Source organism: Galleria mellonella, unplaced genomic scaffold (genome assembly GCF_026898425.1).
Source record: "Galleria mellonella isolate WM207_F2 unplaced genomic scaffold, CSIRO_AGI_GalMel_v1 utg44, whole genome shotgun sequence".
Classification (NCBI taxonomy): domain Eukaryota; kingdom Metazoa; phylum Arthropoda; class Insecta; order Lepidoptera; family Pyralidae; genus Galleria; species Galleria mellonella.
In genome coordinates, this window is record NW_026442100.1 from 1,052,240 (window position 1) to 1,079,941 (window position 27,702).

Consider the following 27,702-nt stretch of genomic DNA (forward strand, 5'->3'; position numbering starts at 1 on the left):
TTAACGACTGATAGAGTTTCTATTGTACAAAATCTTGCAAACAATAAGTACAGTTGCTAACACAGCTGAGCTAGTACTTAAATTTATTTTTCTAAATAAAATGGTGGCTATTTTCTCGAAACGTATTATCGAAATTAAATTAGCACTAACAAGACAATGGAACTCAACCTCCTGTTGTTCCGGGACACGGTTCGTTTATTTGAGTGGTTCTAGACTTATATAAAAAGCGAGGAACACCATTTCTCTGCACATTCCACATCCAGTCTCAGATCTACTACAACCAGTTACAATCAAATCACTCCATTCAGGTAACTATTAAATAATACGTATATTTTATAAATAATGAAAATGTGTTTGTTGCAAGTTGAAAACATACATAAAAGATAAAGTGCTCATATCGTCTTTTTTTTTATTTTGGTTGTGTGTTGTTGTATCAGTGGTCATTTGTCCGCTGCTGAACAAAGGCTCCCTCATAAGGGAAGTTATGCTAGTAATTTTCATGCTTGGCAGGCGATTTGATAACCGCAGTTAGGCTTTGGTGATGTTTTAAGAGGGACGCTGCTACTCATCCTCGATCATTCTGTTCTGTTAATCGCCTTTTACGACACCCATGGAAAAGGAAAGGATGGTCCATGCTATGCCGAGACCACACGTATTTTTTTTATTATTATAAAAATAATGTTTTTATGTATCTAATTCTATTATCTATACCATAGCAACCTTAGTCTGATGTCAAGCCAAGAACTTTTTTATTAATAAACAGTATCAACTCTTCTCGTATCATTTTTAAATACCTTGGATATATCTACATTATATAAAATTAGAAAACTGAACAACTTCTTCGAAATACAAAAACGTCTTTTGTACTAGCTAGCTTAACTTTGCTTGATTTTTACATGATATTTACTCGTATGTAAAATAATCGTTTGTACACTATTATTTTTATGACCTAACCAAATGGTAATAAAAAACGAAAACTAGTAAATCTTGTTTATAAAAAAAATCCCATCGAACTGGAATATTACGTGGAATGATTTCATATGCGGAAATGTGTACAAAGACGCATAAGAATCAATCACAAGCCGTAGGAGCTATTTGTATCCGGATTATGTGTATGAACACACATGAATTTATTTAGGAAGTGTCTACAATAATTGTGATTTAAACAGATCGAACGATAAAGAGATCCGCTTCCTAAATGCGGTCGGAGAGCGTACTAGCTACTTGTAATTCTAGAATGCTACGTTATACATTGCTGTTACTAGTTCGTTTAGTATAGTTATCATTTAACTATACCGGTTTTGTATAACTGCAATCGATACAATACTGAAATATTCATAGTACGATTCGTATCTACAGGTTATTTACATTTGACTTTTGTGCACTGTCGCGGAAGTAAAATAATTTTATCCTAAAAGTATTGTCTTCTACACTTACGATTATTCTCAGATCTAACAAATAATATAGTTTTTGAAATAGACTTGAATTTTATATTACTTTTTATTTGGAATATTAAAAAAATTGTTCTACGATATGCAACTCGATACAGTACCGAATTTTACAAAGTAATTTAACAATATGTTTACAATATTTTATTTAAAAAAAGTATAGGTAGTATAATTATTTAAAATGTATTAGATTTACAAATTAAACAATACAATTATAAAGCAGTGGTTATAGTATTTAAAAATTACAAAGTTGCTTTTGGTAATCAAAATGTTCCTGGATGTTTTATTCATATAATTACCATTAAAAGGTTATTGAATTATCCACTAGGTATCATCCGTGTATGAAATGAGCATTCAGACGCCTGGGGCTATCACTGAAGGCGATCCAGTCGTTCAACCATTAAAGAATATGATGGATATGAATTTATTAAATTAATTTACGTATAATAACAAAATTAAGAGTAGACATGTTATCTATTTGGAATCATGCAATCATACAAAGCATCGTGCAAAATCGTGTACTAGTAAAAATAGGTATAAAATCTATGCCTTGTAATTAGTAATATTTAATACATAATTACTATTTATACTAAAATAAATAGTAAATAGTATTATTATGAAAATAATAATGCAATGTTTGTATATATTAAACTGATGGTACTGCTCAATATAATATGTTACAACATTAATTGTACTTATCTCGATTAGAAAACGATAAACAATTTCGACGAACTTAAAAAAGTAACATTACCTACTAGTCTGCTTCGACTTTCGGTTTTCACTTTATAGAAAACAATGTTGACGACACCAGGATATAAGTCATAGATTACATAATACTTAAAGCGGTAAAGCTTAGAATTATTTATTTATTAATGATTAAATATATTTAATTTTTCTCTATTATCATATAAACAAGTAGTTAAAATTAAAACAACTCTCAATATAATTAAATATAATTAGGAACCATGCCAATTAAATTCTTCAGATAAATAAAAACTATATTGAATCAGTACATTTTAGGAGCTACGGCGTCACAAGTCTTTTTTCACATATCGAACCTAATATCCTTATATAACGTTATCCAAATTTCGCAATCTATAAATCAAGCAATCGATTCTGTGAATAGATCAACGTAACAGTTTGCAAACCTTGAACTACTGCCCGTGTCCATCTTACTTATTGAATGAGGCCTCAACGTGACCCTGGCATTGTTTAGCTCTGTTTTCTTTTTCTATCTAAAAATTTCTCTCTATATAGTTTCCATTTTTTAAATAAAGCACCCTTTTTCGATAGGTCAAATCTATTTATCTCTTATTTCTTTTTATGTCCTCTTTAACATGTGATCATGATACCTATGAAAATTTATAACCACATATTTGATTTATCGTACATTTGATACGTATTCTACGATATCTTTATGACAAAATCATTCCAGATCGATTTAGTAATATAACCGTTATAATCAGAGTAAACGATCACATTTAGAGAACAGCTTCAAGTCTCACTCGTCCTTATTTTTCTTTATTACCTAAACTGGTAATAACATTATTATATGTAGTTGTTCTATGACTATAGCATAATGAATACATGCGTATAGTAATTAATATCTTCATATATATTAAAATATTATAAATCAGATCCATACTAATACCAACCCAAAGTTATGGACTTCCTACTTAGAACTTTCGGCTTTCGCAAAAGTACAGATCCGTTTCCTCGGGTATCCCTTACATGCGCCCCCACCTTGCGCGTGCGCATACATAGTGAACACGTTACATATTTAAACAAGTTTCATTTATCTACAGACGTGTGCGACGATTTTCCTTTGTCTATCTGTTCTCGCAGAGTGTAACGTAGTGATAAGCGGGATAAGTGGTCATAAATATTTGATTAATTAGTGATAAAATAAATATTTTTTTCTTTTTTATATTACTTTTTTTTTCTGTGCCGTTAAGCAAGCTTTATGCAGCCTAAAATAAATAGGGTAAGTATGTAGTCTCCTTTACATTTTTCTAGTATAGTTTATTTATGTTTATTGATTTTTTTTTTCATTATATTTGTATAATTATCTGCAGGTACCTTATATTTATTGAAATCGATATTTTGTTTTTGGTTTCTAATATTTTATATTTTTTTATATTTTAGTGGTCTGTAAATACGTTTGTCTACTTACAATTTTTTATAAGAGTAACTACAGATATAATTTTATAGATACATTTTTTATTCTAAATAAAATAGTAAACTTATTTTTCTACTAGCTTTTACATGCATTAACATAATAATAAAAAGTAGTCTATATACTTCTCCATCTCATACAATACGTATATACTAGACTTCATAGTGATTAGTTAAACCTTAAGGTGCTATAATGTAAACAAACAAACAAACTCGCTTTCATATTCATAATATTAGTAAGCACAATGACTGTCGCACATCTCTGTTAATAAAGTCTGCTCATGCATGTGAACGATATGAGGGAGTAAATAAAAGAAAAGAATCTTTTGTTCAATGCTGGATGTGAAAGTATCAAACTACCAAAATTTCATCAAAATCGATTTAGTAGTTTATCCGTGATAATAAAAAAACAGATTTTAGACGCATTTATTATAAATATTAAATAAGTGTTTAACGTACTATACAAATTAATAAGGATTATTTATGTATTTCACGGATAAACGAAGCCATTAGAGAAGCAAATTTCATAAGTGACAACCCTGCATAGGCAAATGTATTAAACCTTCTGGATTAGTTAAAGTAACGGCATCAAATCTGTTGCAGGATGTCAATAGATGCATGTGACACAAAACCGTTTTGTTGTAATCTATAGGACAGGGTTTTGTTCAGTAGAGGACAATACACGGCTGAATCGATGATGATATTTTATAACTTATCAATTATTATTATTATTATACTAGTCATTTACTGTCCATTGCCAAACGTAAACCTTTCCCATAGACGAAGGTATTGTCCCAATGGTCCTGGCGGATGTGCTAATATACCGGCGCATCTCCCGAGTAGTAGGGTGAGCACGCCATCCACCCTATCTTGAGAGAGGAGACCTGCTCTTACCATCAGAGGGCGGGTCGCTGCCGTCGGAGATGTGGTGAGTGCGAAAGCGAGCCCTGTCTCCGACATATGGCACCTCGAGGGTATATCGTTTGGTTTTTGGTGGGTACACCCCCATCTTACGGGGGGATTCCTACAGTACCCATTCACCTCCCACAAGGTGTATGGGTCTGCATAAAGCATTTTCCAAACGTTAAAAAAAGGGCCTTTCCCATAGAGAGAGTTTTGCCAGTAGCTGGCAGGCCGGTTGGCAAGCGCAGTTAAGCTTTGGGTGTGTTTTAAGAGGAACGCTGCTTTACATTCCTTAACCAATATCTTTTCTTAGTTGCGTCTTATGATATCCATGAAAAAGTAAGGGATGGCCTATTCTATGCCAGGATCACACGGTGACATCTTAACTTATCATACTAACATAAAAATCAATTACAAAATGTATCTATTATATCAAAAATATGAAACAATAAATAATTATGTCACATATTTTTCACCACATCTGCCCTTCATACGCTTTCTGTTTTTACCTAATGGTTAGCTGGTAAAAAATGCCATTTGATATTAAGCTCGCAATTTGGACAAAGTTTTATTGCGCAATAAATAATAAATAAATAAATAATACATTCTTCCTTTTTTTTCCAGACCAATCTAAAATGGCATTCAAACTCACCGTCGCCCTCTTTACCGTAATTGCAATCTTGGCTAACGTTGGACACGTCAGATGCAACCCCGCTATTGGTAAGTTTGTCTAAATAATTTACTTGACCTGACTTCATTCTCGTCTATTATCTCTCAATTGTTAGTACCCCGCCATTGTATACCAATAACGTAGGCGGAGGTTATCATTTCATTTTCATCTTAAAAAGCCTATTAAATAAATCGATTTTGCTCAAAATAAAAAAACAGCAACTTCAACCATGACAAAATTAATAAAGACTAATAATTTCAGGAATATTATTATAAAAAGAATTAAACACAGTAATGACGTTGTTGTAGAATAGTAGTAGTTAAACACAGTAAAATGGGGGAAAAGGGATTATTAGCGATGGAGTTCGACATTGCTAGCAATAGGTGGTTCCCCCTGGAAACCATCGTGGACAATTCTTGTTGAATTCGTCACGATGGCTAACTGATCTGCTTCATAGTCATCTATCATCCCTCACTGGTGCCCCGCCAGTGTATACCAATAGCGCGGGTGGGGTTACCGTTCCATTATCACCCATTATGATATTTGGTCAAAAATTATTTCCAACGACTAGCAATTACTATAAAGGCACCAATGTTGATAAAGACGCCAATACAGATTTCATATGGAAACACGGCGAGATCCTTTCTTTGCACCGGAATCTTACACATTGGCATATAATCGATTACTTACCCCTTTTGTTGTTCCTAACAGAAAACTATTTCATTATGTTTTCTAAAAAGATAATTCAAGTCTCGCTTCATAATCGAATTATCTAATTTGGTATGTTTATTATTTAGTACAAAGTAAAACTCTAGTTTAAGCTTAAATTAAAACTTTTTGTTGCAAATTACATCTACCGTATCTATTTTAATTCAGATTGTTTTTGCATAATACTTATTTTAAAGATTTAAAGGACCACAATATTTGTATAGCTATGTATAAATATTTGAAAGGGACATTCTACTATAGAATAGAATATAAAATTTACCTACTTTGTCGCATCTACTACTATATGGATTGTCTACGCCATGTCAACGTGGTTAGGGAGATTGCTTAAATAAACTTTATATGATGAAGCGTTAGATAAGAAAACGTTAAATGCCTATTGAATATGAAATTTTACATAAAATACTTCGTAAGTGAACAGGTAGATTATTTTTCGACATAATTTTGAATCTGATTTTGTTGTATTTTTCTCAATCAAGAGACTCAGTACCCTAAGAAAACGATGTAAACGAAAGCAAAGACAGATGCTAAAAATAAAAAATAAAATCTTGAAAAGGATACAGTTCGATTTGAGTAGCTAGCTTATGGATAACTGCTTCAAATCCTCTTGTCGCCTTTACCATAAAACCTTAATGCGGTGCTGAATTTAGACATAATATATATTACTAATTCAAAGTCACTCAACAAGTTAAAAAGGGTATAATTGGAATTTCTGTAAGAGATCAAATCCAAAACAAATTAATTCTTATCAATAAAGCAATCTCTTCCAGACAACCTTTGGATAGAGGAAAAAAGAAAAAGGCAATAGCTATTTGACGCAATAAATAGCTATATCTAATAAAAGAAACGCTTGTGTTAAAAAAACATATGCAAATAATCATAAGAATACATACATACACCTAAATACTCACATAAATAAGTATATAAAATACATAACATACATTTAAATATTATATATACATATAGTATATGTACATATACATATAATATTATATATACATTATTCATACATATAAATATGTACATTGCTTAATGAATTCATATATTGAAGTGCTAGTGGGTTAGTCAAATCTCTCGTAAAGTCGATAACCGTTGAAGTGGACAAGTTCTAGAGTGGAGAATGTGAATTCACGAACGCGTTGTAGGACGATTTGTAGCTAAGTGGAACGACGAAGTAAATGTATATGCAACCACACCATTTTATTATTATAGTATACTGATGATGCTAAGAACAAAGGTCAGGTTTGCAGGTCGTTTATATGACCTGCAAAGAATAAACTCTCTTAAACTAAAGACAAATGAATCTATAGCTAGATAAGTTTCGTTTCTATTTCTTCATGTCAAAAGCACAAATGATAACTGATATGTAAGTGGTTTCTTTTTTCCATAATGACTTTTTACTATATAACTAATATATATACCCAGATTCGCCCGCGCGAAACCCATTTTGCGATTCAGTGAAAATTGTCAAAAACTTTTTCTTATGATGGATAAGGACGTTTTAGGAGAAAATCTCTGCACAATTTCATAATTGTGTAATTAATTCTGGAGTTTTCGTAATTAATCATTGGATTGCATTTCGCTGTTACAGATCTAGGAATAGTTTAAAATAACTATTGTGTCATACAGTAACTACACAAATATTTTGATATTAACATTTGGTTGTTATTCCGTCGTACCAGTACATCCACGCTACATTTTAGATAGACAGTAAGCGTCAGTTTTTCCTATATGTGTTGGTTGCTAAATTAATTACGTACTTGTAATTTTGTAAACTGTTAATGCATTGTGTATATAATGATACAATAGATTTATATACGAATAGCATATAGTATATGTAGTAACCGTGAATTCATACTAAAATACTAATTAAATTAGTGTGTACAATACAGGACATGCATTACACATCATTTCGAGCTTTAATATCAATACGGGTTAACGTGTCAGAATATTTAGAAGTATATCTATTATGCGTATAGAAAAACAAAAATAAAATATTTTATCCAGGCAATTCTAGTATTGCAGGCGTTCATAGGCTACAGTGACCGTTTACCATCTGACGAGCTGTATGCTTGTTTGCCATATACGTGGTATATAAAAATTCTATCACAATATAATTATTTTGGAATGTAAGTTTCAAAAAATTTTTGTATTTCAGTACAGTGGACACTTATCACTGGATTTCAGATTATTTCTTTCCCATATGTATTTTTAATACAAAACTGGAATATTGTAAAATGCAAATCTATAGGTACTATCCATCCGTACATTTATCTATATTAGGTAGATACTATAGCTTTTCTATATAGTATGCTAACGGAGGACACCTAATGACTATTCAAGCTGAAAGTCACGTATTTATTCGAGGAACGATTTATTTGACTTTTACTTTGGAAAACCATAAACCATCAATGTAAAAAGGGCCTTCGTATAACCGAAGACGCGCATGTTAACCGAGGCAATGACCCCAATCCGCGATTTGGCCGGTTTACTTTCGCCGTGTATTGTTACGCAATTCACCTTAGTCGCTTACACTTGACCTCGCGATGACAGTTCGCTCAATGGACATAATAGGGCTGTCAAAAAGTTCAAATCTGATTATTAGCGTCATCACTTTAACTATATATATTTTATTCAACATAAACCGATGATAGGCCCGGGAATCCCAAAATTGTTTCTCAGCCTAAAAACCTTTGAATTTTTTAATTTATTTTTGGATCATTTTAAGAGTGACTGTTACTCGTTTCATGTTCTGGAAAGCGATCGTCCCTTAATCCATATCAAAAACCTTCGTGTACAATAGAGGCGGCATAAAAACTTTCAATACTCACCCTCACCATTGTCCGAGTAGTAATCATTGTCACTACAACTATCCATCATCTAATTTTCACTATAAATTACGCTACGCGCGACATTTTTTGAGATCTTCATTCCATATTATGAAGGATTGTCATACAGAGCATTCGTTTGTAAGTAATCAGAGGGCCTACCATGAAATGTTTTCCGAAATTTCAGAGCCAAACGAAACACAAATTTGATGTTAAAATTACATAATACATGCCGTTTGAAAATATTAAAAATGTTAAAATATTGTTCCTTTGGACTTTTTTGATAGGATGTATGACGAAATGTTAAACTCCATTTATTGGTCCGATTTTGGTATACCTAAACAAAAACACGAAATTAAGTCCGAAATTTCAAAATTTCATTTCATGGTAGACCCGCAGAATTCGCAAATCATTCTTCTTCATCAGTTATCCAAAACTCATAGTATACAAATTTTAAATAGAATAGATGGCATACATGGAACCAATGCAACAAGCCCAGTGGTATTTAAATCATAAACTTTCTCATAAGCCGCGTCAACCCTACACAGATATGCTATAGGTAGATAACTAAATACCTTCTTACGCTGTACGCACCACGGCCGATAGCGAACAATTTATCAATGTTGCTGAATTAATATGAAGAGTCACACATTCTTCAGATACTCTTAGACGTTAAACAAAATTAATCTATTATAAATTAAAAAATATGCTAATGACCATAACACACAATAGATGTGGGGGCAAAGGGATTGTTAGTAATGGAGACTGAGAATCTTATTGCTAGCAATATACCCAACCAGGTCAACCTCCTCGGGGTTCTCCCTGGAAACTATCATGGTTAATTCCTGATGAATTCATCATGATGGCCTAACTGGCCTGTTTTCATTCTCATCTATCACCCTTCACTGGTGTTCCGCCAGCGTATCCCGTTAGCGCAGGTGGGATTAACATACCATTTTCACCCATCAAAAAAAAAAAAAACAATAGAGGCAATTGGAGGCCATTTTTCGACTATTGCCATTATGATTAAAATGTAACCCATATTATAAAAGATCAATAAATAGTAGGTGCAAGAGATTGTTATATCTCAAGGAACGTTAATGGCGTTAAGGATTACCTCAACTGAATAAAACATTCATGACACTTTTTATACCTTCTTATTTCATGTTCACTGTTTGCATAGTTTGATTTGTATATATAATATGTAATAAGTAAACTGTGATATCATAAATATATATATATATATATATATATATATTTTTTCATTCATTTCGTAGACTTATTATTTTTTTGCAATCTTTTCCAGCTACCGGGTATGATCCTATGGAAATCTGCATTGAGAACTGCGCGCAGTGCAAGAAGATGCTTGGAGCCTGGTTCGACGGGCCACTTTGCGCAGAATCATGCATCAAGTTCAAAGGCAAACTCATTCCTGAATGCGAGAACTTCGCGTCAATCTCTCCTTTCCTTAACAAACTTTAAGCCGGGGAAAATGTCGCAGACTTCCTAGTATGACGATATGTTGCATGTGTAATATTCTAAAGATTGATCAAACAGATTTATTTATTTACAAACAATAGCTTGCAATTTAAATTATATTTTAATAAATTATCATAGATTAAAAGTTTAAAAATATTTACGTAGGTAATTTATATTAAAAAAAAAACTCAAATAACTAATGTTAACATACCCAATATAGATGTGATGAAATTGTTACTTTACAACTTGCGCATACGTTTGTACATGAAGTTTGCTCGACGAATGATGAAATCTCCGATACCGTGCCAAAGCGTAAGATACTCTTAGTACTTAATTTGTAGCCCAGTATTGTTTATACTTTTTTACCTAGTTTACAGGGATTAATCGTAAGAATATTCCTAAATAAGAAATAAAATAAACATATGTGTAAAATATCGCATTTTTATTTATTTTTAATAACTTACTTCCTTCCAATTTCATATAGGTATTTAAAGAACACCATAGTTAGTATTTACTATGAAAAACACACACACCTAAAAAAACAAATCACCTTTCATGATGTGGCTAAATTAAAAATTCCATAGATTATTTCAGAATCGTATAGAAGTTATTATAGACACGTAATGTACAAAATAAGTATACATTATTCTATACTAGCAGTTGTCCGCAGCTTTGTCCGCGTGAAACAGTATATAAAGTATCTTGTGTGTTAAGTTCGTATATAACCTACCCGTGTAATAAATTTCATTCAAAACCGTTTAATCGTGATTGAGTCAAGAATATCCAAAACATATTTACAAACTTTCACATTCATAATATTATTAGAAATCTATTGGTGAGGACTGCAACACTAATGGTGAAGCAAATATGCTGCTTCGCCTGGTGACTACGGATTTATTATCCCCACAATACAAAAAACGTATAGCGAAAACCATTATAGTATTGATATTATGAGTCTAATTTCTATGCACTGTCTCCCTTATTCATAAAAACACTAAACACCTCGTGTACTTATTTTAGCTATTGAAGTGTTTTGTCTTTTTATTTTGCGTTAAATACCTAATTACAAAAAAATGTTACAAAACATCCCAACAGTTAATATAATAATTTAAAGATTTAAATTTTTATGAAAAAAGGGGTATATATAGGGAATATATATGTAGTCGCAAAAAAAAGTAATCAGTGGTCTAGTAGCATGAGTAATATATGCAATGCAAATAGATAATAGCTACAAAACTAACGAAAATAAAATAAATAATTTAATTAAACATTTAATTCAATTTACAATGTATAAAAATATTATTATATCATGATTTTGAAATGGGATTTCTTTCATTACTGAATACACATTAAAACTAGCCAAATATCTACATTACATCATTAAAAAATAAAGACTTTTTATAAAACAAACTCTGTAGCTCTTTACATAATAAATATAAAGTACTCACATATTTAAACCAACCATGCACTTAGATCCATATATGTAATTAAAATGAATGAGTCGTACATCGAAAAAAAAATAATGAGTATAATATTTGAATTTATTGTCAAGTAATTAATTACATTACATTACAAATTATTTATATTTACTTGGCACAATTAATAATCTTAATATTCCCTTACCGAAATAATATTGTGCATAAAATAAATATGAAATATTTTTATTTTTTGATTATTTTATTAAATTACCAATTTAAAATAAAGTATACTAAAAATCGATGGTAAATCACACAAAATCTTGGTGTTATTGGTGAATCGTACCAAGTATAAAAAAAAGAACAGAATAAAGTGTTAAAAAAAAAACACAACATTAAAAGCGTTTATAATAAAGATAGATCATAGTAAAGATTATCTATCAATTTTCAAAAATAATTTCTTTAAAAACTACTCTGCTTATAATACTCTACTCTGATTTAAACCTTAATCATGCAATAATAATAACTTATTACGTTGTCACTGAAAATTTAGATTTCAATGGCAAAAATTTATTTAAAAAATTCCAAAGCAAAAATTTAATTAGGTACAATTTTTAATGCAACATATTATATAATTAACGATTTATATTTGTACACAGAGTACTTTTTAAATAATTAATCAGAAACAGAATATTTTTCAAATGTTTTTGAAAATTTACAAGTAATCGAAACGTTGCCACACTTTGGTAACCAAAAGTTATAAACAATCGTAATGTTTGTTGGTACAGAAATTTGTTTGTTGAAAGATACAATTTGTGGTATATTAACAAAATAGGGATACAATGTGTCAATACTTCTATCATCTCGCATCATAAATAGCGGTTGTCAGACCAATACAGTACAAAAAAGTTGTTTTTATAAAAAAATAAAGTATAAATAAGCATATAATTGACCCAATTAAATGCTAAAACATAAAAAAAAAATTAAAAAAAAATTGACCCAATCATATAACAGTTTGCTGATGTCCATCATATCAGCCGTCAACTGTCCACTGCTGAACATAAGTCTCCACCACATGGTAGGGGCGGGGGAGGGGTAAGTAATTGCTACGCTTGGCAGGCGGGTTAACAACCGCAGTTAGAATTTACCGATGTTTTAAGAGGGACGCTGCTGCCCGTCCCTCGACCATTATGTTCTCTTAATCGCTTCTTACGACACCCATAGGAAAGGAAGGGGTGACTCATTCTAATCAGGGACAAAACGACGAATAAACCAATAGTAATACAAGTAAATAATAGATTGACTAAATATTTCGATGTTTACTAATATCTTTTTAAGAGCGTTTCTGTAATAATTGCATCTAAACTTGATTAGCTTTTTTTTTATACAACTTTGAATGGCAAACAAGCTGACGGCGCACCTGATGGAAAGTGGTAACCATTACCTATAGACATGAGCAGTACCATGGACATAACAGAGTATACTGTTTCGCCTATGATACCCCCCATGCGTTGCCATTCCTGAGGACTCAGGTGTTATTCCTCTGTACCCAGTAAGTAGTATTGAAAAATATTATAAATAAAACCGAGTTGCCTGAATAAAGTGGTGATAGTAGAATAACCTTTTATATCTCGTGAAATGAGTGGGATGGTCATGGCTTGTTATGATGACATTCTGATATCTGCTCATCCAATTCTTTCTGTCGCCATCACTAATACGAGAATAAGAACGGCACTCAATATATCTGCGCTATACTGAGCGCCATTCTTTTACAGACACGTTTAACAAAATACAACAATCAACAAATTTAAATTTAAGTATTTCAATTCATCATTCATTTAAAATTTTATCATAACCTACATTCTTATACCATAATAATTTCATTATTAAAGACATAAAGTTCAGTAATCACTATTGGTAGCGTTGTAAGAACGAAGATCAATTAACTGCAACTTCCATTGAATGACTCTCCGTATCAGCGGATGGTAATGCCTTTTGTGGGATGTCCGCTGAAAAAGGTACATTAGAGAAAGATCAGACATGGATGTATGTACTTTATTTACCTTGGAACGAGCAGGAATATTCTTTACGGTCGAAGTAAATGAAAACACGTCCATTCGAATCGCCCGTTTATTGGAAGAGAGGTTGCCATATACAAAATATAATGGGGACACTATTTTAAAATATATAAAAAATATTTTAAATGTCTTGAAAAGCCTACTTTTTTTATGGATGAAGATGGAATGGTGCAACCGTCTATGCTATTAATGTCAAAGGACCAGTGGACAATGAAAGGATAATAGTCAGAGCAGTTTGCTGAATCAACTACTATGGGTTCCAAAAGGAACCGCGTAGAACTTGACCTAAGCAATGTATAGCTAGCAATGGAAGTAACGGGTAGGTTACTAACAATTAAAAACGTGAAGTTTTAAGAGAGGTGCTGCTGCCCATTCCTATTAAATTCCCTTAGTGGCACCCACGGGAGAGAAAAGTGTATATCCCATACTTAAAAGGGTAAAAACAGTTTTGAACAAGAAAGGATTCTGTACGGAATTTTTAAACAATAAATATTGAAATGTGAATCATAAATAACATATTTATTGTTTAAAAATGTATGTATAAGACAATTATATTTATTTACCTTGTGAGGGATTTGAAGCAGAAGTATCATTTTCAGGTTGAGAAATATTCATTGATGTTTCGCTTTCTTGAGATGGCTCTAGCGGGAGCTGAAAGGAAAACGGTTTACCAATATTCACACTATGCTCTTTATAAGATGCTTACGATACCAAGGGCCAATGACACTATAATATGTATTTATTATATTATCTGCAACAACTGTGAATTAATTATTTGACAAATTTTATTTATTTATTTATACTTTTGCACACATTGAAACATGTCTGTAAAGCGGACTCAATGCCAAATGGCATTCCCTACCAGTCAACCCTTACGTTAAACAGAGTAAATGGCTGGTGCATTGGTCTAACAAAATCAATTTGTAAATAAATAAATATTTCGATAAATAATAACATTAATACATTTAAATATGAATGAACATACATACACATAGAATAATATATTTACAAAAATTATGTTTTTTATTATGTAAGTATGTATTATTATTCATTCATCAGTAATAGTCAATACTGTTAAAATATCAAATGAATCTGCGAGTTCAGTACACAAACAGTGAGACAGAGATATACGAGCAGATTTATTATTATTTACTAGCAATTTTCTGTATCTTTATGGCCTGGTAAAGTTACAAACAAGTTATTTACCCAAGTCTATTTTTTAAACTAAAAATTTTAGAATAGTTGTTTTTCTTTTAAAACAATATATATTTATGTAAATATACATACCTCTGGAGCCACTCTTGGGATTTTTCCAACTTTATGCCGAACAGAAAATGGTACACAGCTCTCGTAGTATCTAATGACGAATTCAGGATATGCCCGGCTTAAATCTTTCCCTGGAACTACATCCAACTCAATGCAGTCCTGCCTAAAAATATAGAAAATGCAATAAAATAAAATGATAATCATTTAGTACTTTTAGATACCATGTAAATTAAATCGAAGATTATTATACAAATTGACATAGTTATACAAATCTGATTCTTTTACGCTTATCCACTTTTCTATTTAAAGTTTATTTATTATACACTGACACCTCAGTAGCTCAACAAATTATGAAATTTGACTAATTAGAGTGTGTATGTTTGGGATGAAGAAGGACAGATTAATTTATTCCCTGGTAATGGTAAACATTTTACAATGTTTCCAAGCTTACAAGAAGCAACACAGCAACTTACCATTTCACTAGAAAATATAGAACTTCATGGTGCAATTGTGCCGCGTATATCCTCTCTGGAGGCAAGCCCCTATCAAGGCCGCGAGGTTTATCAATTTCCTGAAAATGTTTGTGTGAAGAACTTAGATAAAGCCTTTTGTGTTATTTAAAACAGTAAACTGTTAATCAGCTAACAAAAAACTCTTAGATATAATGCTATCATAAATGGCAGACAAACGGGAACTAATAGAAAGCAGCCACTAAACGTCTATAGATATGGACTGTACATTTATACAATCCTGGACTTGATACTATGTATATATCCATTTTTAATATGAAAATTTAATATACATATACCTTTATAAACTGTAATTATTCGTTTTGTGAACATAAGAGAAAAAAAGGGGAGGGAATAATATTTTTTTGTTTTAACTTAAATAAATTAAACCTATAAATATAATTAAAAAACAGTTTTGAAATGTACAAATAATCTCTCTCATATAATGATGCACTTTAATTAGTAGAATTATTCTAAACTTTACAGTTACCTTTTTGGACCCTCTAGCAAATTTTTTTTTCATTTCTTTTAGAATATACGTGCACTGACAATACCCAAATTATATAACTGTTGAGATATAAAACAGTACCAGAAAGACGGATGGAAAAAGACACAGCATAAAAGCATTTTTGTATTGTACTATTTTCCTATGAAACCCTAACAATTAAGACATTCCTTAGAAATTAGTAAATAAACTGTGTGTCAGTTTAATTACTAAGTTCTACTAAATATGATGCTTATTTTAAACATAAACATTAAATATAGCAATACTTTGCAATTATGTTTAGACGTAACTTCTCAAAGAAAATAACTCACTTCAATCTTTTTGGATTTCTTCTCGCTTCTCCGGCCTCTTTTGCGTACATTTTGATTTTCTTCTGGTGGTGGCTCTGTAACAACAGGGGCAGGCGCTTCCCTTTCCCGTTTCAATCGGGCCTCCTCGTATGCCGAAATAAGTTCAGGACAGTCCAGGTTATCTTCTGGCTCCCATGTATTATCTTCACTGAAATTACACATTCAAGAAATTCATATCACAGCAATTCATATCTATCATCCAATTCTTGGTTAAGTCTACTTTCTGAACTAACAGTAAAATGGATTTATAAAATAATATCATAGGAGTGCCATTTATATGATATTATATTATAAATAATTAAAAGTCCTCAGAGGACTAAAAACAATCAATTAAAATTAAAGAATACATCCAAGTTGAGATTATAAGCAAACTGATTTATTTATCTTTTACCCTCAGTACACCAAATATCAACTGTCATTAGACATCTCTAATAAATACATAACAAAAATAAAATATAATTTGTCACTTACTTGGAGTAGCCTCTCCATTTTAATAAATATTCAACTTTTCCATTTTTAATTCTTCTGTCCAGAACTTTTTCCACTGAGAACTCCTCATGCTTTCCACTCTGAGGGCCAACGGCAACAGGTGCTGAACCCTCTATAGACTGGTTACCATTCATCGAAGGAGTTGTTTGATTAAAACTTAAATCTGATGTTTCCATTGTTTCATCCATTTTAGTATTCTGAAATATTGACTACTTGTATTATTGCTATGCCATGCCAGGTTGCTATATGGTTATGGCATAGAATGGGCTACCCCTTTCTTTCCCACAGATGTTATAAGAGACAACTAAGGGAACTTAATGGTCACAGGATGGGCAACAGTGTTCCTCCTAAAACATCACCAAATCCTAAATGTGAAAACAAGTTTGTTTGTTTGCTAACTCTTAGAACCTACATTGTTAAACCAATCACTATGAAATTTAGTATACACTTTTTCCTGGTTATTGATACTTTTAAATTAACAATTAAGATTCTATTTCACAAGAAAACTGTCTTAAATTGTGATAAAACCAGTTATTTTAAAAATAAACAACTGAACCGATTTTGATAAAACTTCTATGGGACCAATCTGTAAATATATTTTTTTTTTCGATAAAAAGTATTTTCCAAATCGGTTCACAATTTACAGAATTATGAGGTAACAAATAAAAAAAATAGATCCGAATTGAGAACCGCCTTTTTGAAGCCGGTTGATAATGTATTAAATTCTAATATTTTATAGGGGTGATAACTGATAGAAAAGCTACGCAGTGTGATATAATAATAGTATAATACCTAAGGATACTCAATAAACCAAGTTAGAAGCCGCCAAAATTTCAGTATAAATAAGAAAATATAACAATTTACTTTAGCATTGTAATTATTAATATACCAAGTATAGATTGCAACAAGCTTATCTAAAAGTATCAACTAACCAAGTACTTACCTAAATTTTATTGGAAAAAGTTTAATAGTCAAAATATTTAATAAAATTTTATAAGCACTTAAAAAGAAAAAATAATATTTTAGGTTTTTTCTTACACCACAGATTACAGAGCCTACATGTACAGAGCTTCGAAAAAAAAACACAAAAACGGAGTTGCCAGATGCTATTTTTGATTTTTACCTAAATACGAAATATTTTTCTCCAAATTGATACGACTTCATTCATTTTTACTCGATCTACTGTTTTTATTATGTTTTGCCATGTAATTACAAAATAAACCGAAAAGTATCGTCCCTTATGCTTAACTTATCTATGTTTTGTTATCATCATTAATGTATTTCACAGTATTTATAGGTTACTGTACAAAAATTTTAATAAAAAATTAAGATATCTCAAGGCCATTTTCATTTTCATCTCACAAGTCTTCAAAAATTTCATTTATCCATAATTTTGATTACCTAAAAATTTCAACCCAAAACTGCGAATAATATATGTAATCTGGTAATGCCGCATACAATTTATCGTAAATACAAACTAAATAATATAAATAAAAAAATTTCAACTTTCCGGACTTTTATGTACATTGGAATTAATTAACAACACTGAAACGACGATGGCGACGCCCATCAGTTCACAGATAAGTTGTGACACTATAAAAGTGTATTAAACAAAATAGTGCTGACTTACGAGTTAGACTGACTCTACTAATATCTTATGTTTATTTATTTTTTTATGAGTGAAAATGGAATGGTAATCCTGCATGCGCTAACGGGATACGCTGGCATAGCACCAATGCAGGGTGATAGATTAGAATGAAAACAAGCCAGTTAGCCCATCATGATGAATTCATCAGGAATTAACAATAATAGTTCCCGCGGGGAGGTCGACCTGGTTGGGTATATTGCTAGCAATGGAATTCTTGGTCTCCATTACTAACAATCCCTTTCCACCCAATATCCTATATTATTTATAGATACTCAAATACTATAAACGTATTTATAATAACTTTTGTTCCATCATGTTATTCATGTTTCGTCAGTTATTAAGAAATATATATATATAGCAGAAATGCCTACTGTATGATAATAAGCATTTATAATAAACTAACGAACGAAATGAAAACACTATCCATAAATATATTTAAAAGAAACTAAAAAGGTGACGAATAGAAGAATGTTTTTACTCGGTTAATGTATACTTTAATGATTTTAAAGCTTAATTAACTGTTGAAAATAACTATTAAAAATTAATTAACTGTTTTTTGTAATATGACATGAACGTTCAATATGATTTGTCCGTGTTCATCTTAAAAGCTACTTGTTAAGAAATACTATTGAGATCATTGAGGAAAGTATTCAAATCTTCCAGTGATTTTACCGTGATTATTGTTGCGTAGTACGTTGCCTCCCGAAAATAAATTAAAATACAGTGTTATTTATTAGAAAATATATTCCTTGCGCGTAGTAATCTGCTCTTAATCAAATGGCTTATTTAGTAATATTGGATTTTTGACAGTGATTATAGTATGGACAAATATTATGAACCAAAATAGGTTTATAAAATTGTTTTACTTAATTAAAAATACAATATTATAATCAATAATATTATATTCAAATGATTAACGAGTAAATATGATTAATTAATCGATTCTATACTAAATGTCAATATCATAGGATTACTGCTGATTGTCATAGTTGTCAAACAACGGTAAAGATCTTAAAATGTCAAAAAAACGTGGTATTTTATGAGTATTATTTGGTTTATAAGTGAAACTTTATAACTATTTCTATTTATTATTGTGTTTAATTTTACATTTAATCGAGTTTTTTTATTATTATTGTTTGTATTACTTCCCACATTGACCAAGGAACACATATTAATTTATCAGATATTAAAGGTAAGCATAATAGTAAATACAATTTACCGTTCTCCCTAAATTATCTCGTGTCATTTTACGAAATACGGATAAATTTTATATGTAGGTAAATAAAATAGAGGGCTGATTGATCTGCTTTCATCCTCTACTATCATTTCTCATCTCACTAGTGTCCTGCAAGTGTATACCGGTATCGCAGGTGGAACAGTACATTATTACTTGGTTTCAGTTTAGTACACACATTCCTTATGGTAAATATTTTTAATTGGATAACTTCAGTCAGTAGTTATTATTGAATTTAGTAAATTTGATAATTTTAGCTTGCTGAAATATCAGTAGATAGGAGTGACAAAGATGGCACTTTTTAGAGTAGAAATTTGTCAATTATGTCCTTATAAAGTCCTGTTTTTAATAGACTAAATTTTTTCGTTAAAAGATAATTGCCGGTAAAATGGACTGTCCCATTCTAAAATATTGGGTGGGACAGGTTATCATTGCAAGAGTGTCATGACCACTCATTTATGTTACTAGGTTAAGTAAATTTATAACTAATAAAATGGGCCTTATGTTGTCTAAATAAATAAATATTATTATTGTATATTCGGATGTATTTTTATATTTAGGTATTGTAATAGGCTATTAAAAGAATATAATGATCAATAGATGGACAGCAGTCTCCTTAAAACTTCATCAAAATTGAAATGTGGTTCTCAACTTTCCTACTAAGTGTGGCAACTATTGGCAAAACTCTTCAATAGCATAGGAAAAAAATGTCCCCCAGTCAAGGGCTATGCAGGTGACTCGGGACCATTCCTTAAGGCAGTCTATCGAGGAGGTCTATGTACAGCAATGGATTGTTAAGGGCTGATATGGTGATAATGCTGATTGGTAATCGAGAAATCCTACTTGTATCTAATAGGAATATAATCTACTTAATTTGTAGTAAATGTTATTTTTAATGAAATTAATATTATATTTAATTTATCATCTACAGAATGGCAGGTGTGTTTTCAAGTAGCACAGCATTTTGCTCCCGGTGTGGGTCGATTTTGCCTCTACTCAAGGAATTTGGGTTTGTGAAGTGCTATTTCTGCAAAGAAATTTATGGTGCTGAAAGTAAGGATACACATGTTTATTCTTTTATAACATATATGTATATAGGTTAAAGAAACATGACAACTTATCTTTATTATATATATATATATATATAGAGAGAGAGAGAGAGAGAGAGAGAGAGAGAGAGAGAGATTGTACATACATACATACATACATATCAGTCACGCCTGTCTCCCATTAGGGTAGGCATAGAGATATTAAAAAATATTGATTATCAGAAATCCTTATTAAAAATAATCCAGTGATAATATATAAACTGTTGTACTTGCTTGCCACCTTCATGGTATAAAAAGGTATATAAAAAAATATTAGTGTTCTTATACAGAATGAAATGAAAGATCCATTAGTGAAACTAAATATTTTCACCAAGAAACGGGTTGAACAATGACTGAATGTTGCGCCTCTCAAACTAACATGGTGTCCAGTTCTTAAGTTAGATTTAAGTCTTAACTTATGGGAGATTCAAAATTTTTAGTTTCTGTCCTTCTCTAACTTGGGTAGATTGATAGATTTCTAGTTTTATGTATATATAAATAAATACTTCAATTGTAGACTGTATGTATATTGTATATTTTTTAACAAATTTCTCAGTAAATTTTTATTAATTATTTCAGATTTTAACAACCTCAAGTTCCAATACACGATACATTTCAATTCAGTATCTTTAGAGAATCACAAGGATATAGTAAACATGGATAATCCTGAGGGGCCTGTTGTTGAGAGGAAGTGTCCGAAATGTGGTGGTGAGAGAATGTCCTATGCAACACTACAGTTACGATCAGCTGATGAAGGGCAGACTGTCTTCTACACATGTATATCTTGCAAGTATGTATTTTTCTATGTAATTATTATTGGTAATTGATGATAAAACTATGGCAGGTTATACATTAGATATGATACCTAATGATATAGCCAGAGGCATTTATTAACTATTGCCATTGGGGTGAATGTGAATAAAATCCAATATTGATTTTAATGTAATAACTACCAGTTTAAATTACATGCAGTTAGACTGAAAATCTCAACTAGTTTCATGGATCAATTCATGATTCATAGTCATAAGCGAGTGTGATGTGAGCACAAGCTTGACAGTGTGCAGCTGTACATAGTTCAGCACTGAACAAATAATGGATATATAATTAATAATAATCAGTTAGAACATACAATGGCATAAATGAGAGGCTTAGCTAGAAAAATGGGGTTCAATTTACATTACAAGCAGTTAGAAGAGAATAATGGGTGATTCACTACCATTACAAAGATATGTCAACTTTTGAGTTGATCATTTTTGTGTTTTTATTATGTTACTATTTAATCTTATGTTTTCTTTACAGATACAAAGAAACCGAGAATTCATAGTTTAAAGTTAAGAAGTTTTTTTTTTTTATATATAAATTTAAGGTAAATTTAGTGATATCATGTAAATAGTTTATATGTAAGTATTATACATACATAAAATATATTTAATACTTTTATTACGATTTTATTATTTTTATCCTTTTGTAGTTTAAATTTTATTTAGTTATGAGATGTACTTAATGCTTATGTGTTCATACCTATATATAGGTGACAGTTGGCACATTTCATCAAATAGTCTATCAGCTTGTTTATTATTCCAGTGCATAAAAAAACTCAAACTGCTAAGATAATCATAATATATATTTATCTGTGATAATGTGACTCTCATGTGTCAATGGCAATAGGCTAGTTATATAACTCGAAGAACCGACAACTGATGGAGAAGAATGGTTCTCGAGTGATTAACCTGACAGAATTACTATTGTTAGGAATGGGACTGTAAGTCTATATTACTAATTAACTTGTGACCGCACAATCCTATGAGAACGCAGAGACAACCATATTATGGTGCTATTCTCAGTGTTCGATCGTACTATGTCAGCTACATCATCATTATTATCATGTCAACCGTTAACTATCCATTTAGTTATTTATCCATTACTTTACAAAAGCCTATAGACTGACTTTGTCATTGAAAGAGGAACTACAATTCTTCCGGTGTTTCGGTCCATCGTTCATGTAGTTCAAGTGACTAGCGCCACCACGGTAGTCACTTGCAAAAAAAATAATATGTAACGAAATCAATATTTATTTGTATATATATATAACACTTTTTATCGATGATTAATTCTATAAATAATACACTAGGCATACAATTAATTCAGAAATGCGATGTAGCCATAGCGATACATTAAGTGCTTGGCTGAAATATACTTGTTAACGTGCAATATTTCTTTATTATTTCTTTTTTTATATACTACGACGGTGACAAACAAGCATACAGCCCGCCTGTAGTTTATCCACGCTTGCAACACTAGGGATGTCACGTGCGCGTTGCCGACTCTAAAAACCTTTATACACCCTTTTTTAGCTATACAATTTTAAACCTCGAATATTCTATAGTTTTCATTCGGTTTCTCAAAAGTTGACTGTAAGACATCTTATTATGGAATATACCCGCCATTGTAAATATTTTAATGTGACCAATATATATAAATTATCTACGATAAAGATTTTATAAAAATAGCACCCTCTTTGAAGAACCCCATACTGTTGTCTCTATGAATATAACCTCTATTTATTTACTTATACCGTCATGTCATATCTCTAATTGTCAATGGTACGGCTGCAACTATAATACATTTTCTACCTTATTATAAGGTAGTAATAGGGTTTGTTATACGAGTAGGTAGGTGATTTAGTTTTGTGGTCGGCTATACACACATCAAACGGGACCGACCGTTCGTTCATTCACAAGCACAGTTGAAATCGTCGCTTCATATTCGGCACGCGCCGCCAAAGGTTCTAAGCATTTTTTTTTATACTAAACAGAACGAGACAGATATACGTCTAGAGATGTGACTGTGACTAATTTGTGTATTTAGTTCGAATCATAAAAATTATGTACTCGATTAAAATAACTCTAACATTACTAAAACCATATCATCTGATAAAAATTTCAGTATTAAGATATGGCTTTATTCTTTCTAGTAATAAAAGTTGATCACAAGTTTTCTAAACTTCACGTTACGTTAAGATTACGTTAAGGTTATATTAAGAGGTTAAAATAAAAATATTTTAACCTCTTAACGTAAATCTGGAAAATTTGAGCGGAGTCAAGTCAATGTGAATTAACCTTATTCTTATTAATCATCATCATGTCAGCCTTTAATTGTCCACTGTTTAACATAAGCATCCCCTTTCGGGGGGTTTGCCAGTAGTTACCACGCTTAGCAGGCGAATTGGCAATCGCAGTCAGGCTTTAGAGATGTTTTAAGAGGGACGCTGCTGTCTATCCCTCGCCCTCCCTGAGTCGGCTCTTACGACATCCACGGGAAAGGAAGGAGTAGCCTTCTCTATGCCGGAACCACACGGCCATTCTTATTAATACTTGCACAAAATTTACTCAAACCAACATGCATAGAATTGCCATTTATAAAACACAAGAGTCCGTTATGATAAGTCTCTTGCAAATAACGGCATTTTTCTATCCAAGAATAGATGTTCCTAGTTTATGTACTATTTTAATTTTTATATAAAACTTTAATACTTTAATTTTTTATATAAAATTTATATAAAACTATGGGTTATACCCATAGTTTTATATAATTAATTTAGATTTTTTTCTAGAAAACCAGCTAAGCATTTTGAAGTTTAAAGTTAAGGAGGAGTCCTTTACTAGCAAATATTATTTCACTATCAGTTACCAGTTAATATAAATATATTTATTATATATATTTATATATGTATTTAAAAAAATAGTAACTTCCGTAGGAGTCTCCATAGATAATAAAGCAGTAACGGTGACTAATACGAAATCGAATCATACCGATTTTTGATTATTCGAAAGATTTGATAAAAAATGTCACATGAATTGCATCACTAACTTTCGACTTTTTTTTTTGGTGAGTGAAAGAGTGAGTTGCACAGTTTGGATTGAGAGCGTCGCGTCAAGATGAGGTAATTAATTTGATCAGTCGGTGTACGCTGTTCCTACGTGGTTAGTGCGGTCCCCTACACTTTCGCGGTTTCGATAAAATGATCGTCGGTAATCGTTGGTCGAGTGATATTCATTAGAAATAATTATGCTGTGTGTTTTCCATTGAGCAATTCAGGGGAGAATATATCAAGTTGTTATTTATGTACGTTAGTTGGCTTAATGTCTTACTTTCTGTTATTCGCTCGAGTTCAAATAAACTGATGACATGATGATAAATTATCTTATATTTCAATGATTTAATTTATAGTATTAAAATACTTTTCATTTGTAATTTAACAAACAAGTTATTTGGGTTGGTGGAATGAAATTTAAATTCTATTAATATTATATATGGGTGAAGGCTTGTAAAGATGTTTGAATGTTTGTTTTTCAATTGCGTGCAAATGGCTGAACCGATTTGAATAAAGTTTCGTACGACGCATGGGGGGTATCATGGGCGAAACAGTATACTCTGTTATGTCCATGGTACTGCTCATGTCTATAGGCGACGGTTACCACTTTCCATCAGGTGGGCCGTCAGCTTGTTTGCCATTCTAATTTGTATAAAAAAAACATGGATAACTCACATCCTAACTTAACACGTAAAATACTTTAAATAATGATAGGTACGCGTAAACGAAACCGCAAGAAATAGCTAGTATTTTAAGTAGTCAGTATGCGATGTATTGGATTCTATTATCTCATTAAAATGTTTAATTATTAGATAAAGAAAAAAAAAATATTTACTTTGACAAGACTTCAACGGTCGGGAGTTCCAAATTTACCGACACTAATTTTTGATTTTGATTTCCATCAAATTCCGATGATGAAAAATAACGGTAACAATTAATCTAAAAGAGCATATTTCTTTTTAAAAGGTCGACAGCACTCCTGCAATGTCGTTGGTGTTGTGGGTGGTCATGAGCGGCGGTAGTCACTTACCATCAGGCGAGCCGTATGCTCGTTTGCCCTCAGTGTTGTAAAAAAACGTGGGCCTTCTATAACGGAATATGAATATACGCACCCTACAACAGTAGTAATGTAACTCTGACTACTTTATTTAAGATAATAGTTTTGAACATGTAATAATAACAATAGTTTGCAATTGTCATAGTAACTGAAGTAGGTGATTAATGAGAGGGAGATAGAGTTAATGTAATTGTTGTACTAGTGAGACGGACCTGCGTATCATATGAACAAGAAAATGTATTTCTAACAACGGATATTTTAAGATTATATAAAGAAACCGACTACTATTTTGATGAAATGTTTATTATATCGACACGGGAGTAACCCTTTCCAATAGGGGGGAAAGGGATTGTTAGTAATGGAGACTGAGAATCCCATTGTTAGCAATATACCCAACCAGGTCGACCTCCACGCGGTTCTCCCTGGAAACTGTAATGGTTAATTCCTGATGAATTCATCATGATGGGCTAATTGGCTTGTTTTCATTCTCATCCTCTCATCCATCACCCTTCACTGGTGCTCCGCCAGCGTATCCCGTTAGCGCAGGCGGAGTTACCATACCATTTTCACCCATAAAAAAAGCCCTTTCCAATAAAGAACGTTCTAAATCGATTCAGAATTGCCCAGTATATTTCATAAAATAGAAAAACAGTCGAATTGAAGGGTTTCTTTATATCGGTCGTAAATAATTTTCCTTACGGAAAACACTATCCGATATCAAGCACCACAACATAAGGATGTGTCGACTATCGATGTCGATACACCTTTTCACCTGTCACTAACCGCGGGGGCCGGGCGGCAGGTGCGAGCAGACGCGCCGGCGCGCCAGTCTCTCGCGGCCCGCTCCGGCGACAACATCGCGATCGCACCGCCCCAACGAAATATCGACACGTGCGTGGCGCAACCCTAATTCGTTGTTCTAATTTCAAAAGTGTTGTGCACTTGTGCTGGGATTTCATTATTTTAAAATAACCAGGTAAGTGTTGTACACACCGTGCGAATCGAGTTTGTGTGCTATCGTTTCAGAAATACCGATTTAACAATAACGTGTTTCTATCATTCGCAACGGTGTAAAATCGTATTTTTATGTTAACAGAAGTATGTTAGTAACACATCACTTATACGGTCGAAAAGTTTAGTTTTGCGATACGAGACTTGTTTTAGGTTTACAATGTCCAGCTAATCTAATGGATATCTCGACGAGATAGTACTTATCGGTAGAGCGAGGTTTTAATTAGCCGTGTGCCACTTATTGCTTTTTTAGCACTTTAAAGAGCTTTTATGCGTCTGTAACAAGTGAGACATTTACGTGAAATGTTGTTGAAGTAAGATAAAAGATAAGATAGCGGCAACAAAGCGAACACGGGGCATAAAGAGGTGTGTATACAAAAGACATCAACGCGCACATTGTGCATTCCTCATAGTTTCCACTAACGTTGGTTTCTTATCGGATTGTTGTGTGAATTATTACGTGACTTGCTGTTTTAACTGTGAACGTGCACTTTCATACTGTACAACCAAAATATGTCATTGCATTTGCAGAATAACATCCGATATAAACTTGGCAAAATAAAAACTTTTTAATTTTAAACTTTCTCGTTGTTATGCACATTTAAATTTAAAGAAATTATTATTTTTTTTTGTATAAAATGCTAAAGTATCAAATTACACAGCAATAAAATCCGACATATAAAATATAATATTTTTCTACACTGAACACTAAAGAAAATATATTTGCTAAAATTCGAAAAAAAAAATAACGTTTGCAAATTAATTGGCTATGTATTTTTTTTTTCTAATTTGAATTTAATAGCGAAGACTCGTGGTTAGTTCTTGTAGTAGTGTATTTTGCACACTTTCTGCTAAAAAACAAAATAGATTAGCTGTTTGTACTCCCCTGTTTTTAGTATCTAATTAGATTATAATTTTTATTTACTTAATTAAAAAAAAGAAGCGTGCC

General features: G+C 31.7%; 4 protein-coding genes across 6 annotated transcripts in view; 3 read left to right on the top strand and 1 right to left on the bottom strand.

Moving 5' to 3' along the window:
* Positions 1-262: 262 nt before the first annotated feature.
* On the top strand, positions 263-10,599 carry LOC116412716 (eclosion hormone). 2 transcript variants are annotated; one of them, XM_052898534.1, is made up of 3 exons: positions 263-308; positions 5,151-5,246; positions 10,057-10,599. In XM_052898534.1, exons 2-3 carry the CDS (start codon positions 5,162-5,164, stop codon positions 10,230-10,232), a joined length of 261 nt encoding a protein of 86 aa, XP_052754494.1. In that variant the 5' UTR covers positions 263-308; positions 5,151-5,161; the 3' UTR covers positions 10,233-10,599. The 2 variants fall into 2 exon arrangements, with proteins under 2 accessions (XP_052754494.1, XP_052754495.1); XM_052898535.1 differs by lacking the exon at positions 263-308 and adding an exon at positions 3,126-3,432.
* Positions 10,600-10,727: 128 nt separating this feature from the next.
* LOC113518944 (chromobox protein homolog 1-like) lies at positions 10,728-17,915 on the bottom strand. Of its 2 annotated transcripts, none has more exons than XM_026903979.3 (7): positions 17,785-17,915; positions 16,824-17,038; positions 16,314-16,500; positions 15,462-15,559; positions 15,010-15,151; positions 14,286-14,373; positions 10,728-13,653 (listed from the first exon to the last, which is right to left on the bottom strand). In XM_026903979.3, the coding sequence occupies exons 2-7, from the start codon at positions 17,027-17,029 to the stop codon at positions 13,583-13,585; spliced, it is 792 nt and encodes a 263-aa protein (XP_026759780.1). In that variant the 5' UTR covers positions 17,030-17,038; positions 17,785-17,915; the 3' UTR covers positions 10,728-13,582. The 2 variants fall into 2 exon arrangements, with proteins under 2 accessions (XP_026759780.1, XP_031770368.1); XM_031914508.2 differs by having other exon boundaries at positions 16,824-17,050.
* Positions 17,916-19,492: 1,577 nt separating this feature from the next.
* LOC113518954 (DNA-directed RNA polymerase I subunit RPA12) lies at positions 19,493-22,251 on the top strand. Its single transcript, XM_052898517.1, has 4 exons — positions 19,493-19,681; positions 20,655-20,776; positions 21,391-21,601; positions 22,111-22,251. The coding sequence occupies exons 2-4, from the start codon at positions 20,656-20,658 to the stop codon at positions 22,133-22,135; spliced, it is 357 nt and encodes a 118-aa protein (XP_052754477.1). The 5' UTR covers positions 19,493-19,681; position 20,655; the 3' UTR covers positions 22,136-22,251.
* A 4,320-nt stretch (positions 22,252-26,571) lies between these two features.
* LOC113518946 (cuticlin-1) overlaps positions 26,572-27,702 on the top strand; it is a 140,395-nt gene continuing 139,264 nt past the window's right edge. The window contains exon 1 of the mRNA XM_026903982.3: positions 26,572-26,718. The gene's annotated coding sequence lies outside the window, so the exon portion shown is untranslated. The remainder of the gene's footprint in view (positions 26,719-27,702) is intronic.